This window comes from Mastacembelus armatus, chromosome 15 (genome assembly GCF_900324485.2).
Source record: "Mastacembelus armatus chromosome 15, fMasArm1.2, whole genome shotgun sequence".
In the NCBI taxonomy this organism is placed as follows: Eukaryota; Metazoa; Chordata; class Actinopteri; order Synbranchiformes; family Mastacembelidae; genus Mastacembelus; species Mastacembelus armatus.
The window spans coordinates 15,151,309-15,169,987 of record NC_046647.1 but is presented as its reverse complement, the minus strand read 5'-3'; the positions used below and the strand labels follow the sequence as shown (position 1 = coordinate 15,169,987).

General features: G+C 38.3%; 1 protein-coding gene across 6 annotated transcripts; it reads left to right on the top strand.

Annotated features, from left to right (window-relative positions):
• The first annotated feature begins 2,212 nt into the window (after positions 1-2,212).
• Positions 2,213-18,540, top strand: LOC113132101 ((E2-independent) E3 ubiquitin-conjugating enzyme FATS). 6 transcript variants are annotated; one of them, XM_026309929.2, is made up of 11 exons: positions 2,213-2,546; positions 2,902-3,430; positions 4,225-4,280; positions 5,023-5,104; positions 5,942-7,031; positions 8,801-8,973; positions 10,916-11,096; positions 12,690-12,753; positions 13,289-13,388; positions 15,468-15,518; positions 16,220-18,537. In XM_026309929.2, the coding sequence occupies exons 4-10, from the start codon at positions 5,045-5,047 to the stop codon at positions 15,495-15,497; spliced, it is 1,698 nt and encodes a 565-aa protein (XP_026165714.1). In that variant the 5' UTR covers positions 2,213-2,546; positions 2,902-3,430; positions 4,225-4,280; positions 5,023-5,044; the 3' UTR covers positions 15,498-15,518; positions 16,220-18,537. The 6 variants fall into 6 exon arrangements, with proteins under 6 accessions (XP_026165714.1, XP_026165712.1, XP_026165711.1 ...); XM_026309927.2 differs by having other exon boundaries at positions 2,827-3,430; XM_026309926.2 differs by lacking the exon at positions 2,902-3,430 and having other exon boundaries at positions 15,670-18,540.
• Positions 18,541-18,679: the final 139 nt, after the last annotated feature.

Genomic DNA, 18,679 nt, shown 5'->3' with positions numbered 1-18,679 from the left:
TGTCATCTTACTGTAAAAAAAAAATATTGCAGGAACAATTAAATTTTGACAAGGGCATTTTCCATAGAACTTAAAAGTGAAGGCACAAAGAAGTTAAAGCTTCAGACAGTTCATTTACTTTATGGTACAAGCATCATTAGTCTTTCTCAGGTGGGCTGCAGCTATACTATCAATCCAGGCCCTGCACATGGCACATAGTCATGGTACTCTGTGCCACTTTTCTGCCACTTCATTTATTCCCACATAATTGCATAACCAGGCAAACTGTTGTGAAATCATGTTCATCAAAATCCAGCTGCTACCCCCCTGAAATTTTCATTAGAAAATCAACACCAGAGTGTCATCAAGATTCCTAGAAACCACAGACTTCCTCATCGTTTATTTGATTTTTAGATGTTTTTTAAACTTTTTCCACCCTACTTGAATTCCCACAAAGAAAGCTATTTATTGTCTATTATTTTACTGATGTGCACCCTGATTACAGATAACACTATATAACTTCCTGTGCTTGTTATTCCAATTTGGCTTGCATCATCTGAACATGTGGGCATGTTTTAAGTGACAAAGATAAAAAGCTGGACAAAACCCAAGATTATTTTGCCTAATGATCCAGATTTTGATTAATTACAATTGTCTCAAGCAGTGATCTTAACGTATTATTTATACTATTAACAATCTTATTTGATATCAATGATAAACACAGAATGTCCATGATTTTTCTAATGCAGGCAAAATGGTAAAATTACTTCTACTTTGTCTGATAAACATACAGTAACTTAAGAGCACACCCTTGTTTTCACAAACCCACATGAAACATTGGAAATCAAATGAAAAGTGACAGCCATAGGGTGGAGACACTGTATAACATGAGATTTTTAATAGGATTAGCGCAGAATAGTCTCCCCCACACAAATCATGAGGCATGGTGGAAAAGCCCTATTTCACAGTTCTCTCTTTCTCAATTTTCAAACTAGAATATTTCAGCACAACTTTTTGTAGGCCTATTTATTTCAAGAGAGCCATAGGGTGCATCCAGCCATAGCGAAACTTTAAATAAGAATGAAAAAAGTTTAAAATCTTGAGGTGACAAGAAGTACAAGGATGACTTAAAACAACCTGGCCTGGCTTGATGCAGTGAAGCTGGATACAATAGCAGCAATGGTATTGCAGTTCTCTTCAAAGAACAACAAATTGGTTATGTAGAGGGTCATGGGCGGGCTGGAGCCAATCCCAGCTGACATTAGGTGAGAAGCAGGCCACACCCTGGGCAGGCTGCCAAAAGACTTTCACACCTGTCTGCAATTTAAAGTCCCCAAATAACCCAACCTGTCTGTGGGAAGAAAACCCACACACACACACACACACACACACACACGGAGATCATGCAAACTCCCCACAGAAAGCCAGAGCCCTGTCCCACTACAGATGATGAATAGAAAAAAATATCTCATGTGTTCTGCATAACTATGACATTATCTGTGTGTATACCCTTATTTACAGCAATATAATATAATTATGTAAGAATATACACCATACTAATAGCTGGAAATATGTCATTGGCCATCACCTTGTTTCATATCTACTGGGTCTCCAGTACAGTGTACCTGTTTTTCACTGTTCACTGTTTCACTGTTATTGAGTAAGTGAGTAATATTTCAGTCTGAACTTTCTGTACTTTAGTGAGATTTTTCATGCTACTTTATTTTGGAAGCATTTGTCTCCTAAATGGGAAAAATGGTAAGCTGAATTTTTGGTACCTTCAGTGCTATACTGTTTCTAGACATTGATTTATAGTTTAAACTTTACATTCTCTGTTCTTTTGCCCACGTCCAGGACTACCTATTCTGAGAAGAACATGTGTCTTTGGAAAAACATATTTGGAAAGTATTGGGTTGGAGTAAATTGGAGTGCAAGTGCAAAAAACATCTCAATTTCTTTTTTAAACTGCATCAGTAAGGCAGGAGCTGTTGACAGTCCTGAAACCTGAGAGCCAGTCACCAGTCCTGCTACCTGAGCCTGGGCCCTGGGGACGTAGAAGGAGAGAAGAAGGGTAGACACAGGCACCTGTCACAGCCATATGGACAAGGCCTAGATTACTGCTAGAAGCACCATAGGTTGTTTTTTAACCAGCATAGCTAAACCAGAGACGAGTGTAGAAAATTAATTAACTGAGCGATATCAGGATTCACTGAAGTGGAGCCATGCTTGTTAAAGTTCTACCAAGGACACAGACTTCCCTTCTCTTTCAGAGCATATTCAGCTTTTAGCTCTCAGGCGACTAATGTAAGCTCACAGGGCATTTTGTTTGAACACAGTTACTCCATTGATGAGTTGTGTTTTGCTCCTTGATCCAGCTGAGAGGAGTTTCCACTGAGGCTTGAGAAAAGACCACAGCAATTTCAGGTACCAGGTGACTGTACGGACGGCTACAGTGCTGGCTCAGTGCAGGAGTGATCCCACTGTGACCTCTGCTGAAAAAAGTGGAAATATCTGGTTCAAAGAGAGGAACAACCGATTATATTCTGCCTTTGATACTGCCGTATCAGGTAAGACATTTTCACATTATATACCATAAAGATTGGATGATTGATATTCTTGTTTAATCCTTCGTAATACTTTTTAACAAAAGTCGAAACTGAAATCAATATATAAATGGTAGGATAAAATTCCTGTGCTTATGGCAAAGATATATGAGAAATCCACTTTAGACATTATATTCACAGTACTTGCAATTTATTCTAGCAAAATCAAGCTGAATTTTTTTGTACTAGTACTAGACCAGTTGCTATTGTGTAGAAGATTCATAGTTTATTCTTGATGTTTCAGGTGTGGATAAATGTTTAATATCCACAAACATCCCTTGAGACCGCTGCTATGTTTCTCTACTGTGAATTCAAACAGATTATGCCCTGTGTGACCACATTCCAAGGACCCCCAGTCAGGACCATAACAACACGCTTGACTTGGTTTGACAAATTGCTCTAATACAGAAACCACTATGTAACTGCTGCAGCTCTTAACAAAGAGCATGCACTGTATGTAGCATACACTGTACAGCATCCTTATAGTCTATGATTCACTATCCAATAATGCATGTATTCAGAAAGCAATTTCACCTTGCATCGAAATCATGAGGCAATTTCAGGATCATTAGATGGGTTTTTCTTCTCATTAATAGCTGGCTGAATTAAATTTCAAAAGACAGCCCAGAGAATGAAAGATATTAAGTGCATAAAATAAAAGACCAGGATAATAAGACTAATCCATGACAAAAATAACCTCTGTAAACACCAGCATGTTTGACACATACAGTACCAGCATTTTATTCGAGAGTCCCCTGAGTGAGCCTCATTTCAACACTGGCTGTACTGATGGGTTTATCTCTCCTGTGTCCACGACTCTGCACAGCCCGTCTGCTTCCTAACCAGCTGTAGGTCCCAACTCCTCCCTCCCTGTTCTTGGCACTGTCAGGAGCACAAAGGTTCACTCAATCACTGGTTCCCATGCATGCAACAATAAGCATATGGTCCCATCACCTGAGTACAAGCCCTGCTCACTCTGTGCTGTTGTTCTATCTGTGTCTCACAAACACACACCGTTTTCTATTTTTCTCATACACCTCTTGCATACTTTTGGGTTGGAGCTGCATAAAGTTTACTTTGAAAGGATAAGGCTGACTATGTTTTCTATTTTTATGGCAACACATTCCACAACAAGGCCAAAACTAATAATGCGTCTTCTAATACTTTTAAATAGGTTTAGTAATTTCCTAAAACACCTGGACACCAGCTAACTACTTGTATCTAATGAGTGAGCCAAATGAGTGTATGTCCATGTTACATACAACATTTAAAAAACTGCATATACTGTACAATATGTATGCATTTACCCATATAAACAGTGGCATTAATTTGCATTCTCTTCCACAGGCTATACATGCTACAGCGTACAGCTTATGATGTACACAGTAGCACCCTCCGTCTCCATTGTTTCATTGTTCATTCGAGTTATTTTGTTTAATTTCCCATTTTAAGCCATTTGTCCCTCAGGGTCCACCACTTACAGTCACCTTGTCTAATACAACCCACTCCAATCCACCCTTCTATTGTAGAGCACAACATTATAACAAATGTTGTTATTCCTCCAGTTACACTTGCTGGCTGGGCAAAAATAAATCAAAGGAAAAATGGGGTGAAACTGTAAATGTCTAAATTTCTATTTCAGTGTTGTTCAAGCTTGCAATCCATTCCCATGTGACTCACTTCAAAGTAGAACACAGGGTAAGCATAATTATTTTTCTGGTGTTATAGGCAATGTACCATTCATGCAAATATCTTAACAGGCCAACATGGCATCGATTTGCAAGGTCTCACCGTGACGCAGAACGAATGTCCTGCATGCTTAAGTTTATTTATTAAGTTTATTATGCTTCTATTTGTTATAATCTCAATTTTGTTGACTGCAGTCATCACACTGGGCTTTGTACCAACTGAACGGAGAGCAGAGCACTTACTGTATTGTGATTTAAAAAATGGTATTATACTGAGTACTCAATAAAATGAGACAATAAGACCTTTCCTGTATGTGTTCTGAAACAATAGGCCTCAACATTTAAGCTATTGTTTGCTATTAAGGAATTATCCAAAAATGTGCCAGGCAAGCAAGGCAGATAACCGTGTTAGGATAGTCATCATCAGCTGAGATGAGGACCAGAAAAGAAGAGATTTTTCTTTTGGCTTTTGATAGGTGGGAATGAACATGGCTCTGAGCATGGAATACAAGATGGAATGATAAAGTGAAGTGAATAATGTGATACTGAAGTGTTAGCAGAAAAACTGTTGTAGGTGACAAATAGCTGTACTTTTTTGATGAGTCGATAAGCCTGATAATTGTATTTCAAGTTGAGAAGTATGTTTTTGAAGTGGACTTCACTATTATTTCATGTATGGTGTGTGCAGATTCTAGTTAAAATTAAAAGCTGCCCTAATGTATGACAGATTTGTTTTTGTGGTGAATTCACAGATGAAAAAATAGCAGCTGGTCAATGTCAGTGGCTTTTTGCAGTAGGAGATTCCCGAGCCGATCAACACCTAACATCAATGAGGTAAACAGCTTAAGGTGTACTTATCTGTTTACCCAAGGTCAAATGATCCACAAAGTTACTAAACACTGTTTCTGCAAATACTGAGTGAATATACTGCTGCACTCTGTGATCAGTCACTGTGCATGTCTTTTATTTTTTAACTTGAAAATGTAAATGCTTTTGCCTGCAGGAAGACAACTAACAGTGAAATAAAAATCTAATTATTGCATTGTCTCAGAACACTTGTTATACAAAATTCATTTTAATATGATTGTTATTGTGGCTATTGGAGTTTCAGTGTTCTCAAATAAATTATAGATTCTGTAAAAAAAAACACACACAGCTAAATATGCTACAAAATGCTATATCTTCCATAAATATATAATGTTTGAGCTCTGATCTAATAAGGTAATGACTTCAGGTTTCCATTATTCCATTTTACAATAGCATTCAAACAGGAGACAAAGTCACCCATTAAGGCAAATTACATTTGTATAGCACTCTCCAGATATTTGTGTCTTGGGAATGTGAGCCAGTGCAAAAGATTGTTTGAGAAAGGTGTTTTATTGTTTGCCCTTCAACCAGCTAGGCATTCTGGGTACAAAAAAGCAGTAAAGTAGTTTCAAAAGGCAAATCTGTATTTTTCATTTTAAATGTCATGTATAATTTATCCCTAGATAGTGCCCATCAAGTTACAAACTGCCATGGCAGTGTGATCAGCAGATCAAGAAACAAATTGCCTAACAGTCCTTACAGGTTTCATTTGAGTTACAAAGACTTTTAGTTTGCAAAAGAATAAGTTTCACACTTTGAGCACAACTCTATTGTAAAGCTTTTCTTTTCTTTGTCTTTTCATAGGCATTAAGTAGGGATGTCACTGCTTCACTGCACAGGAATGTCATGTCATGGGATGTGTGGCGGGGGCACGAGAAGAAGGACACTGTGTTCCTTAAAGCAATAACACAGTCTGGCTACTCTCAGACTGAACATAGCGGATCTTGCTGTGGAGTTTCTAACCTGCTCAGGACTGCTAGTGTCCCAGATGTGGTGGGAAGGAATCCAAAGACAGCATTCCCTTCCATCACCATCACAGCCCGGGAGGTCCTGCCATCACTCTCCACCAGCAACAACACTGTATTCAACAGCTCAACACAGCATGTGATGTTAATAACTCCACCAAAATTAACAGAAACTTTTTGGAAAACAACTTTGTCCATACCAACAAGCACAATGAGAATCTCAAACTGCCAACCAGATGTATGCAGCTGGAATCCTACCACTGTGACACCAAATGAGTTCAGACAGGCCTACTCACCAGCTGATGGATTGGAATTGAGCAATGCAGGAATGAGGAAAGTACAACCTGTGCAATACAGAGTGAGCTACACAGAGGGAAACAGAAATCAAGATGCATTAATGAACCCATCCTCCCAGCCTTCCTACCGGTCTTGTATCCATCGTGAGGTGTCTGTGAGGTCGAATAGTTCTGTTGTGTTTTTGGACAAGTCACTTTCAATTTCCCTTGTAGAGCTGGAAGGAAGAAAAGCAGGTCAACCCTCTTTGTACAGGTCCACCATGTCTGTTTATTTTGGTGTCTCATCCCGCTGCAGATCCTCTACCGATAACAAGGATTACAGGAGACCCAGAGCAGTCATGTTGAGCAGTAACAAATGCAATGGTCAAGAGAGTGGTAAGGGTCACTGCAGAGGCCCTCTAATAAAGCAGCAGTGCGAAAAGGTCGCGCAAGTTGCACCTGCTCTTGGAGGTGACAACAAAGCTGATGATTCAGATACACAGCGGCACAGCACCACATTGGGATTATTGTCATTCAGTGGATCAAGCCCCTCAAACACAAAGACTGGGATGCAGAAGGGGAATGCAGATGAGGGAGCCTTCCAAACCTTGAGCAATTTCAGGGACAGACAGCACAATTTAAATATGAACCCAGGTATGAATTCCATCACCTCACTTCATAAGTGAAAACCTTAAGTAACCATGCCAAATGATTTGTATATTCCTTTCACCGACTCATATATTGTAGATACAATCGCATTTCAAAGGCGTAACAATAAGTTGAATGTGGTGCTAAGGTGGTTTTAGAGGGTGGAACGTGTTTTTTTTTTTCCCCCACTCTGCCTTTCACCTTCTGATTTATAGCTCATGTATTGTTAACTTACCCACACCCACCACATTTCTCCTACTGTATATTTACTTTGTTTAAAAGAAATCCCACAGCACACATACATACTCAGACACTCCATTCAAACGCTGATTTAAATAAAGAACAAACACTTTCTTTCATTTATCTTTCTCTGACTCCCAACACTTCTATATAAAATCTAAAGCAGCAACTGCTACTGCATATATTAATATTGGGTAGCAAAATCTAAAGATAGACTATGTGCACTGATTTTGAAGGATGTTTCTCTGGGTGCATAATTTCAAATAAGATCAAGGTTATTTGGTTTATGGCAGTGAGGAGATTCCAGTTTAATTGTAAGTGTCTGTCTTTGGTGTATCAGAAATGGTAGTTATCACAATCAACTAGTCACAAATCAATAGAATGGGTATGTTAACCAACACACGAGATTTTTGCAACCACCTCCAAAGCTCATTAAACAGATTATATATCATTTTGCTCTCACCATGTCTGACCAAGAAATATGCAATTGTCCTTTGTTTTCCCTCTTCATACTAACCTAACATAAGCTAATGAATTATTTTAAGGCATAGTGTGGCAGCAATTGTAAGCTGAATGGATTCACTGGTATTGCAGTGAGCCATGAGAGTCAGTTACAGAATATATAGCGCTTTATATCTGCTGTACCCTACATGCAGTACTGTCACTGGATGTCATAGCCACAAGGGCTTAAAAATGTGTTGTCTCTGCCCTAAGCAAATTCAGTGTATTAACTCCTTGTTACTTGTGCTCTCTAAGGAAAATACAACACAACACTTTTTAATTATTCAACAACTCTCTCCACTCATTACACCACTTGTTTTCTGCACCATTTCACTGTCTTTTAAACTTTGCCTTTTTCCCCAGGTTCAGTTCAATTATCCCAATACCTAGCAGGAAAAACATATGCTGCAGAAATCATTTTACCAGCTTGATCACCATTTTTGCATGTGTCACCTGAGGCATGTGATGATGTTCTGCTTACATGCCACATGGTCATGGCAGGGTATTCAGTGGAGCTATATATTCCACAAAAAGTTAGAAGAATTGGGCTACAGGTGCAGGGTGGCTGTCCTGTCATCTTTTACATTATTCATAGGTCACTCTCATGTTCCCTCTGGGTTTTTCTTTCTATGGGTGGTGGGGGTAGTGTGTTTGTGCATGTGTGTGTGTAAGTGTGTATCGGGTGTGTTAGGGTCCATTTGAGGGTCCATTTTTATTTTTCGATTTCTTTTAATCATAAATACTTACCCAGAACTCAAGCCTGTGAAAATTGTAACTATAACTCTTGCTCTCTGTGAAAGAGTGGAGGAACACAGTTGTCTAGATTACATCCATGATTTTTATCCAACACCAAACAGTCACAAATAACATGGAACTGCAAAACATGCATCTCCTTCAAATTATTTTTCCCCATGAAAATGTGAAATGTGAAAATGAGCTTTGTGTCTTTGCAAACCAATCCACTTTTATTTTGACTGATGTGGCTCTCTAAATTAAATTTCACAGGCATTTCACTCCTCTCTGTCTTTTTCAAGTAGCCTCCAGGACATGGAGCAAACAGGCAGTAAGAGACAAGAACAAGGAACAGCAAGAACATCCCCAGTCCACAGAATCTCAGAAAGTCTCTGCTTTGGACAAGACCTATTTTAATCATTTCCAAATAAAGGATAATTCTCTGGATGGGACACCCAAGACTCTCAGCCTCAAAGTAGGAACCAGTTTTATTAGTTTTGTTACATGTCTGTTAGGATATAGTTATACTTTTTGTTTTTTTTTGTCCAACGCCAACCTGACCTTGAGCTTTGACAGAAAAAAAAAAAAAAAGTCTTAGTACAACAACCACTTACTGGAATTTTCAAAAGATTTTAGCCACATCTCATGGTCTTTAACAACATGAGTTTGCTCAGTTGTCCTGAAACTGGATCAGCTGTGACCTGAGTAGAGTTTTGGTCACAGGATAACAATTGTGATCATCATATGTCACATGTGGGAATGATGTCTGACATCTCTGAGTCAGCACCATGACAGCTGAACAGCCTGGTCCATCTGCTGATCAAGGCCACAGGATATGAGTAAAACTTCCATAAACACACACATTAGCCCAATGGGTGCCCCCCCCCCCTTTATTTTTTTCGGTACACGACTGAAAAACATATACCCAAATTAAACTAGCTGTTGTTCTTACATTTTAAGAGTTATATTGACGACCTTGGTGTCGTTTGAAGCAAAAGCTTCCCAGTTTACTATCGGCGCGCTGTAGAATGTGAAATATGACTCCCCTCCCCCTCTAGCGTCGAGCGCTGCTTGCCCAGCGTTGTCAAGGCAACATTTACAGTAAGGTGGGGGCAATTTAAAGCCCACTGTTGCGTCATCAAACATAACGAGTCGTATAACGTTGGAAAGGCCTCATTATTGGCTATAAGATGCGTCAGTCATGATTGACGAACAATACAACTGGCTGTGCACTTTGTTCTATGGATTCTAACGAACAAAACGATATGCGACACTCGATGTTTGAGTACACGTATGAAGTAACACGACAGAAAGGTAAGAACCAGCGTACTGTACTGTATTTGTACTGTTGTTAAATATTAAGTGTAGTCGCTGTGATTATTCAATCCTAAATTGCTTTATACCATTTGAATCGTGAGACTTTAAGGTTTCATTAGATATAAAATTTGTTAGACTGTATTCAAATTTATCCGACGATCTTTGGTGAAATATCTGGACATACTTTGGACTAAATTTGGGACCGGATCCGGTCCTGGGGCACCTAAAATTAAACAAATACCCCACACATTTATCATTGCACAAATACTATACCATGAAAAGTTTTCAGTATTTAACATAGTGTAACCACATAAGGTTTAAGATCCCATGTGGAAAAGTAAAACTCTACTCCTATAAAAATGAGTCCACAGGCCCTTATAAGGACCAGTGGTTAGTGTTGTTGTTGGGTGACCTTTAGTGTCTGTAGTAACTATGACACAAAAAAAGAAGGAAATTATGTGATGTATGTATGACCATTCCACAACGTTATTATTGTTAATGTCATCAGAAAAATCCCCTGACCGTGCAGAAACCTAACCAAGTACTTTTTGTCCCTAAACCTAACAATGTGTTTATAGCTGGAATACACACAATGGAAGCCATGTCTCTTGTGGGTTGATTTTTACACTTGGAGAAACTTTTTGCTTTGGTTGATAATTGACACAGCCTCTGCCAAGCAGAGAGGGAATAAAATCATTTTTAATAAATACACATTTTCACTTTTTTCTTTCCTTCTTCTATTTTTTTTTTATTTCAGTTTGTCTTCCAGTTAATTTAACAAGTTTAATCTCAGTATTGTGAGGAATAAAGATCTGGTGAGTTTTCAAAAGGATTCAGATTCCCCTGAGTAAAGCTCTGTTACCTTTATCCCTACTAAAGCTGAGAATAATATTACCATGTTGCTTACACCTCCTAGCTATAACAAGGCTGTGCGGAGGATTCTCCAAGGTTAAGGAACAGATTAAGGATATTTTCAGAAGAGATTCTATCCCAGCAAAGATTTTTTTTCTCCTGTTTCCTCAGGATTAGTGTCTATGAATTGTACTGTATTCTTCCCACCAAACAAGGAGCTTACTGTATATACCCCTCTACCCACCCAGGAGGCTTTGGAGCTCTTCAGGCCAGACTTCATCAGCAAATCACAGGGTCGGTTAAAGAGGTTGGAGCAGAGGGCTAGGAGAAGGAGAGCACTGCAGGACTCCAATCCAGACCTGGTGCAGGGCTTCAGGGAGGATCGAGGCAAACAAAGGAAGAACTGTACCACACCAGATCCACTTAGTGGTAGGTTGTATAAGTCTGCCTGTAGCCTGGAAGAATAGAAGTAAGCCAGTAAGTGGAATATTACATGTATGTCATAACTCTCAGCCCCCAGAAGACAATGAATCACAGGGTTTCTTTTTTGTAGTCAGACCACATGCCACACAGAGATTAACAATAGAATGACAACAGCTGGAGGTCATATGACAAAAGATTCTGAGGGTTTTTAAAGTGGAAGTGTGGCCTCAACTCTGTTGACAACATGAAGCAAGGCCTTTGAGGTCAGCTCTCCCAGGAATCAGTCCAAAGCAGTCTGTTACATCACTTCTGAAAACAGGGGGGGGGGGTGAATTTTAGGTATTATTCTACTTTGAGTGTAATGGTATTTATCCAACTTTGCTCTCTGCTGGGCATTATCTAGTATTGCAGATCAGTTAAAGTGTTTTCTCTAAAGCTCTGTATGCAGGGAATATCACAAGAGTTGAGCCCAAACGTGTCATGAATATAATACTGCTCTAAATGTTTTCATCCCTGCTTCAGCTATGCAAAGTCAAAAAATGCAGCACAAGTGTATACACAATGTCGTATCAGAAAAAGAAAACATCATAATTCTTAAAACAAGATCAAACAACAAACAGACACACCTGCATGCTGAAGTGGGGCCCGGACATGATTAGGAAAAATAGATTTTTATGCAAAAACCCTACTTTATACCAGCATTTGTCAAAACAAGACACTGATTGCATGTAATTCTGTGTTTGTCGGTGAAGATGTTGTAATTCTTTATTGAAAACAACCAAGTAACATAGTAACGCTGTATATCCATATCAGTGCTTCTGCAACATCTGGTATCTCACTTAGTATTCTTCAACATTGCTGTGATATTGTTGCACATTCATAAAGGTGCAGATTATGATTTCTGTGTTGGAAATGGTATTATACATTCAGCCAGAGTCTTGTTTATCTTCCTCTCATGCTTATGCTGTCAGACTTAGAAAAACTGACAAGGTTGTGTTCAACTGATGTGAACAAACACCACATCCAACATTTCTCTTTGCAGCTTTGACTGATACTAACATTCTGATTGTACCAGCATGTTTTCATCACAACACCGTTTTGTCTTCACAGCAAGTCCAAATGTACTGCCAGACTGTTCAACCCGTAGTAAAACATTAATGAAGTAGGGCAGCATAATACCACAGGTAATCAAAGCACTCCAACTAGGTTTTGGAATGTCATGGTGGAGTCATGGAATTAAGGACCTCGAATAGCTCTCTCTGGTCTCTGACTGAAGTCTGAAGTCTAATTATGAACAAGGACTCTTGGTGCTGCTGACCTGAGCAGCAGCAGTCAGGCAAAGAGAACAGTCAGACTTATTAGGACTGGATATGGTTCTGTAAATTCTGATATGTGTCCATGAATATATGTGTGTTCCTGTGAGCTTGTGTGTCTGTGTGCGTATGTGTGTGTGTGTATAGCTGTCTGAAAAAGAGAAATCATACACAGCCCTCAGTGTTCATTTACATATTACATATTAATTTACATATTAATTATTATTTGTTATTCCTGTGTGCGTGTGTGCATCTTTGTGTGTGTGTTTGTGCATGTGTGTCCTAGATAACCTTTTCAAGCCTAGAGAGAGGTCTATATCAGGCAGAGAGATGCAGCTGAGGTCCAGACGGTGAGTTCTGTAGACCGAGCACACGTCAGAAGATGTCACTCTTTCTCTCCTCACTTTTTGTTTTTATTCAATCCATCAAGCTTGTTTTTCTGATCATGCATGCTGTTTGTGCACAAACACAGTGCATGTTCACACACCCACATACTGTATGGATATAATAAATGTTTGATGCCCAAATGCCTTGACAGGAGATGTGAGCAAGCCTCTGTATACCTTATCTCCTTCTTTTTTTTCTTTCCTTATCTGGAAATGCACACCTGATCAGACGATGACTGCCCATTGTATTTTTTTTTTCAAAAGGCGACACTATCTGACTTGAAGGATCTCTTAACAAATTGGCTGTAGTTGTGGGAGTGAAAAAAAGAGTCTGTGTGAGACCTGTTTATCAGTGGATCCAGGTTTTCACCAGCTATGGTCTCACTAGATAATACCTTGTCCCTAGTATGCCAATCTGTTGGCATAGCTCAGCCACCCTCAGACTTCTGATACCATACTCCCTTACCCTGTATGAATTTGCCTTTTTTTGTGCCCGTAGGATTTACAACAAGCTGCCAGAGGTGACAAAGAAAAAAGAGGAAGAGGAAAAAAAGGCTGTATCACAAACCAACAGATTGCGAGCAGAGGTCTTTAAGAAGGTAGAGTTGGGATTTCTTGGTGGTTTAGAACATTTGATTTATATGCATGCAAAGTGACAGCTTCGTCAAACTTTAAATTTTTTAAACTCCCAAACATACCACTGTGTTTATAGGTCTATGCATTTTATGTACTGGCATTTTCTGAAATAATCTCATGCCGTTTAACACGTGGTCTCAGTTCTCTAAATCTGAATGCTTGGTGACAAAAAGTGATTTTCTAAGGATGAAGATGTTATAATAGTTATTGTGGTTTAGTCACACTCATTTGTCAGCCAGGATGTGGACAGTGGTCAAGAAAAAAACAAAATAACATCAATGTTAAAATGTTAAATGTTGACTCTAACACATTAATCTGCCTAAATGTAAGAAAAATATATTGTGTATATTGATTAAGATGAAGAAGAAGAAGTACTTTATTAATCCCCAAGGGGAAATTAAATTGTTACAGCAATTATTCTAATTTAACGTTATTTAATGTAATATTATTTAAATTATATTAATTAATGGTAATTAATAAAGTAATTTGTATGTAGATTAGTTTGGCATTGTTCAAATTCTATATTTTTTGAATAAATTAAATTAAATTAAATTACTTCTGGATGACATACTCATTCTGAGAAAATTAAGTATTACATGTAAGTCAGAGGTATATGTGATCAAGTGAAACATAGTTTGATCAAAGTCACCCAGCAGATGTCACTGTTTGACTATTAAAGCCAGAGCATCTGACGTTTCTCACACAGGACTATCATACAAACAAATGTTCATGTAACATTTAGATCCATTGACTTTCCTCATATTTTCTGTGAAATCTGCGTTTACTTCATTGTCAATGAAGAAAATACTAGAAAACTGTTAAGTACATCACAACTTACCCCACTGTACAATTTCGCATGATTTCAAAACTGTAGAAACTTGCACTTTATTAAGTTATTATCCTTATTAAGTTAAGTTATTACCCTTATTAGTCCCACAGTGGGGAAATTGCATTACCACACAAAGTGCATACACACAGCAGTGAACACACACACACACTGTGAACACACACTCGGAGCAGTTAATTACTTATTTTAGGTCCTACTGACATGATGCTTATAGTAGGACCTCTCTTAACAGCCAGTATCCACATCATCCAACAGTGAAAGCACATGGCAAATTAATGATATATTTAGGACTTGCAGTGTCAGACAGCTTCACTTGTGGTTGAGCCTTCACTCACTATCCCATTATAACCTAACCATAACAATGAATTTGCTGTCAGTCAGGTGAGATGTGAAAAATGTGAAGAAAAGTCTCCAACCTCTTACAGATAATTACACAATCATAGGAGATTCAGCTTGTGTGAGCATGAGACAGAAAAAGAAAATGGACATGTGTACGAGAGTTTTTATCAAAATTATCTGAAGATGATTGGTTTCTTTCTCATTTATCATTACTGAGATAAACTGGGACATGGTGAATGTTTGCCTGAGGCTTCCAACATGTTTCAATTTTAAGAAAACACTGAAACTACAGTAAGTATATTGTGTGGTTTACTGACACAGACAGCAATTATAAAGCTTAGCATGACGTCAAATGGCTATGTAATAGAATATTTTATTTCTTGGGGAAATGGAAAAGGCTCCACTGTTCCAGTGTGATGATGCCAGTGTGACCCTGACACCTCTCAAATGAGGTTATTAGCTGGGCTCAACCACAGTAAGAAAAGGAGTGTGTTCCTCATCGATAAACACTGAGTCATCAGTGTTTCCAATGTCTCATTGTGAAGCCTTGCTCATTTTGAATATTTGCTAAAATGAGATTCCAGCTGTTGGGTTGCAACGTAAGAGGAGAGTGATTGCTTAGTAGGGTGTCTGGTCAGATAGCAAGCAAAAATTATTCTCCGTACCTAGGCTTGACCACCTCAGGGGTGAGGCTAATGGAAGTGAAAGCCAATTTAGCAGCAGGAGTCGCTACAGTGTGATGCAGAGCTGCTCTTAAGAGATTGAGGGACGGGGGGTCTGAGTGCAGAGAATTTTGTTTTTGATCTGTTTTGAGGGGTAAGTTATCAGTATCATGGAGGTTTTTCTTGTTTTGCAGAGACTTCTGGACCAGATTCTTCAAAGATGAATGAGAAATACACAGAAAAAGGTAAATGGCAATGATTTACTATTATTCCCCATTTATCTAGGTAAATTATATTAAAAGTGGGTTTCTTTTCAGTGTAGCTGCTGTAATAGTCTGTGCAAATAATACTCCCTTTCTGTTAAATTACCTCTTTCATCTTTTCTCTCTTTCATAGCTTATCAATCTACACATTGACTTATAACTGATCAGTAAAACATTAATAAAAGATTTGGTAACCAATAATTCATTGTTATTGCTCAACTTCTAGAAATGTACATATGAATTGCTTTATTCCATAACAAAGACATATTGATATGCTTCTGTTCGTTCTGCCACAGTGGCAGATTATGGCAAAATGAGCAATTTTGTTGATGAACCTATGACGTAAAAGTACTGTACTGTCAAAAAAAAAAAATCTATAAGACATTAAGGACATATGGTAATAATTGTTATGTTTGAAGTCACTGACAAAGGCCAACGATCTCCTTTACCATGACACACCATAATTCAAAAACAAGAAGGATTTGACAGTTGAAATATTAAAGCAACAAAGTTGTAATCTGTCTTCCACATTTAAATTAACACCCAGTTATTAAATGCAATACAGATTAATCATATAGTAGTACTTATTACTTTCTTAATGATATAATTTTTTATTGATAATATAATTTTCCTCAAATGTCTCTCTCAAAAGTGTTCTCTATTCAAGCTTTATCATTTTACAGAAAATTGAGTCTTTGAGCTTTGAGCAAAGTGCCTTGACTCTATCAGTGGCACAGTACTGTAGATGTTTGTAAAGATGAAGAGAGGAGAGCCATGGTCCGTCACTGGCTTCACGTCTGCCTCGCGGCCTCTGGAACCTCCCATCCGGAACAGTGGAATTCCAAGCTAATCGAACTCAGGAGACACACAGAGCCTGTGAAAGGGGCCTTTGTCACACAGCTCCAAACCAGAGATGACATTGTAATAAGAGAGGAGACTTGTGAGCACAGCTTGGGACTGCAGTCCACATATACCTTGTAAAGGTGACTGACACCTCTGTGGCATTTAAACAGAGCCTGCTGGGATGAGGAGAGAGCAGGGGAAGGACATGTGCTGCAAGTCTTTGGCAAACAGTGTAATAATACAAACGGTTGCATCAGAATTTAGAGAAGTGGATTTGCTATGGAGTTAATATTGAAAATGTTAAAAATGTTACTGTATGTCATTTTCTTCTACTATGAACATGATGGACCAGTCACACTATATTCCAAAACTCTGCCATGCAAATATGTCCCATAGCAAGCACCGTAGAGCAAACAAATATCAGTGTCTACTGACTTCAAAGATGTCTATGTTACAATCAAGCCCACACCTCCTCTCTTGCCATGTAGGCTTGTTCCAGATGATGAGCACAGACTGACAGGCAGTCGTATATGAGGAGAAGGGCTCCTGTCAGTCAGCCTCTCTGTCTTTGAGGCATCATGTGTCTGTATGTCACATTGCTATCTTCACAAAAGGTGGACTATGTGCTCTTGACTGGCTTCCCAATGGCCTTAACTGACTCAGATGTCCCAAGGGTAAAGCTGATATGTCTGTCTTTGAAAAGTGACTGAGCTTAGAAGGCTACTTGTGTACAAGCTGAGCTACTGATTGTACTTGTTCACTTATTGACCATTTTAATTGCACCTTTATTATCTGAACATGTCTTTCTCACAACAGTTCTGTGATCTAGGATTAATGCTATATAATCAATACAAATAGTCTTCTCAAAGAAAATCTCCAATATTTATTCTAGGCTTTGAAATTATTTACTTCAGTTTAATCACTTATATTGAACAACAGGCAAGAAAAGCCACGGTGGCTTTCAAAAACACAGACAAATCAGATGATTCAACAGTGATGAGAGAATGACAGAAAGTAAGGGTGTTTTCGAGGGTGTGCATTTAAACGCAACTATTCAAAAGGAAGTAAATAGTTACACTGTGACACTGTGGAATTTTAAGGATATACTGTAACTCATTCAAAGTTAGACAAAGCAATGCAATTTTTTTGTGCTTCGTAGTGACATTGGGGATGTGGAGTGAACTGATGCATGCACAGATGCATCTGTGAATTTTTAGCCTGCAGCATACACACACTAAAAAAGATTAGACTAAACCAGACCAGGTAGCATACACAAAGCACAGATGGGGCCAGGGCGATGACAGCTTATGTGTGTATGTGTCTTTATGTCTTGACACACACAAACAAAAAAAAAGAGGAGACAACCTAATTCAAGGTTATTACAAAATGAGGGATAACTCACCATTGTGATTGCTGAATTGTTTTGAAAATACATACAAGTCATACCAAAACGAAATAATGAAGTGCTTTTATTTCATTGAAACATTACAAACCTCAAACATGGCTATGCATATAAACATACTGTAAACACACACAGCTTTATTTCAGATATTAGACCAAAATGTTTTCCCACAGAAAACATTTAGTGAGAACATGGGGTTTAGCAGGTTAAAAGCTTAATGTATTTTGAAATGTCAACTTTGATTTCATTATACACAACTTCACACTATATTTTGCAATAAATGGCATCTTATTTAATGCCATAGTAAACTAGGTAATCGCCTAGGGCCTTGCCCTTTTCCAGGCTTTTTCTGTATCCAGCTTGGTTGTGTTTCTGATGCTGCTTCCATCATAGAAAAGGGAGTTTGGAGGGGAGTCAATCATCTTAATTCACTATGGATCACCAGATCAAAATTAATACTACATTTTAGCACACCACAGGGCAACTGAAACGAAGAGAGATGCAAGTTCTTATTTACTTCTCAAGTTTAGCAATTTATTTTATCTACAATAAATAAACACATTTTAATTTGAAGGCTAATCCAAGGATGTGCATCCATCCATGGTGAGTAGAGAAAAGAGCAGTTGTTATGATTGGCTCTGAGTTTATACAATTAATTTACATTTAGCGAGACACATATGTTTCTGTAACATAACATAATGATATGAAATACAAAGAATTCCAGTTATGTTTTTCTAAGGCTATAGTCTCAGTCTCAGTTTAGAGTTTAGTTACTAAACTAAAACAAACAGAAAGTTTAGCTTGTAGGAAAGTTATATTTTCTTCTCTCTGTTAGATTGTATGTATGCATTTCTGAATGATGACTAACATCATACAAAACTAGAATTCTTCCCTTTCT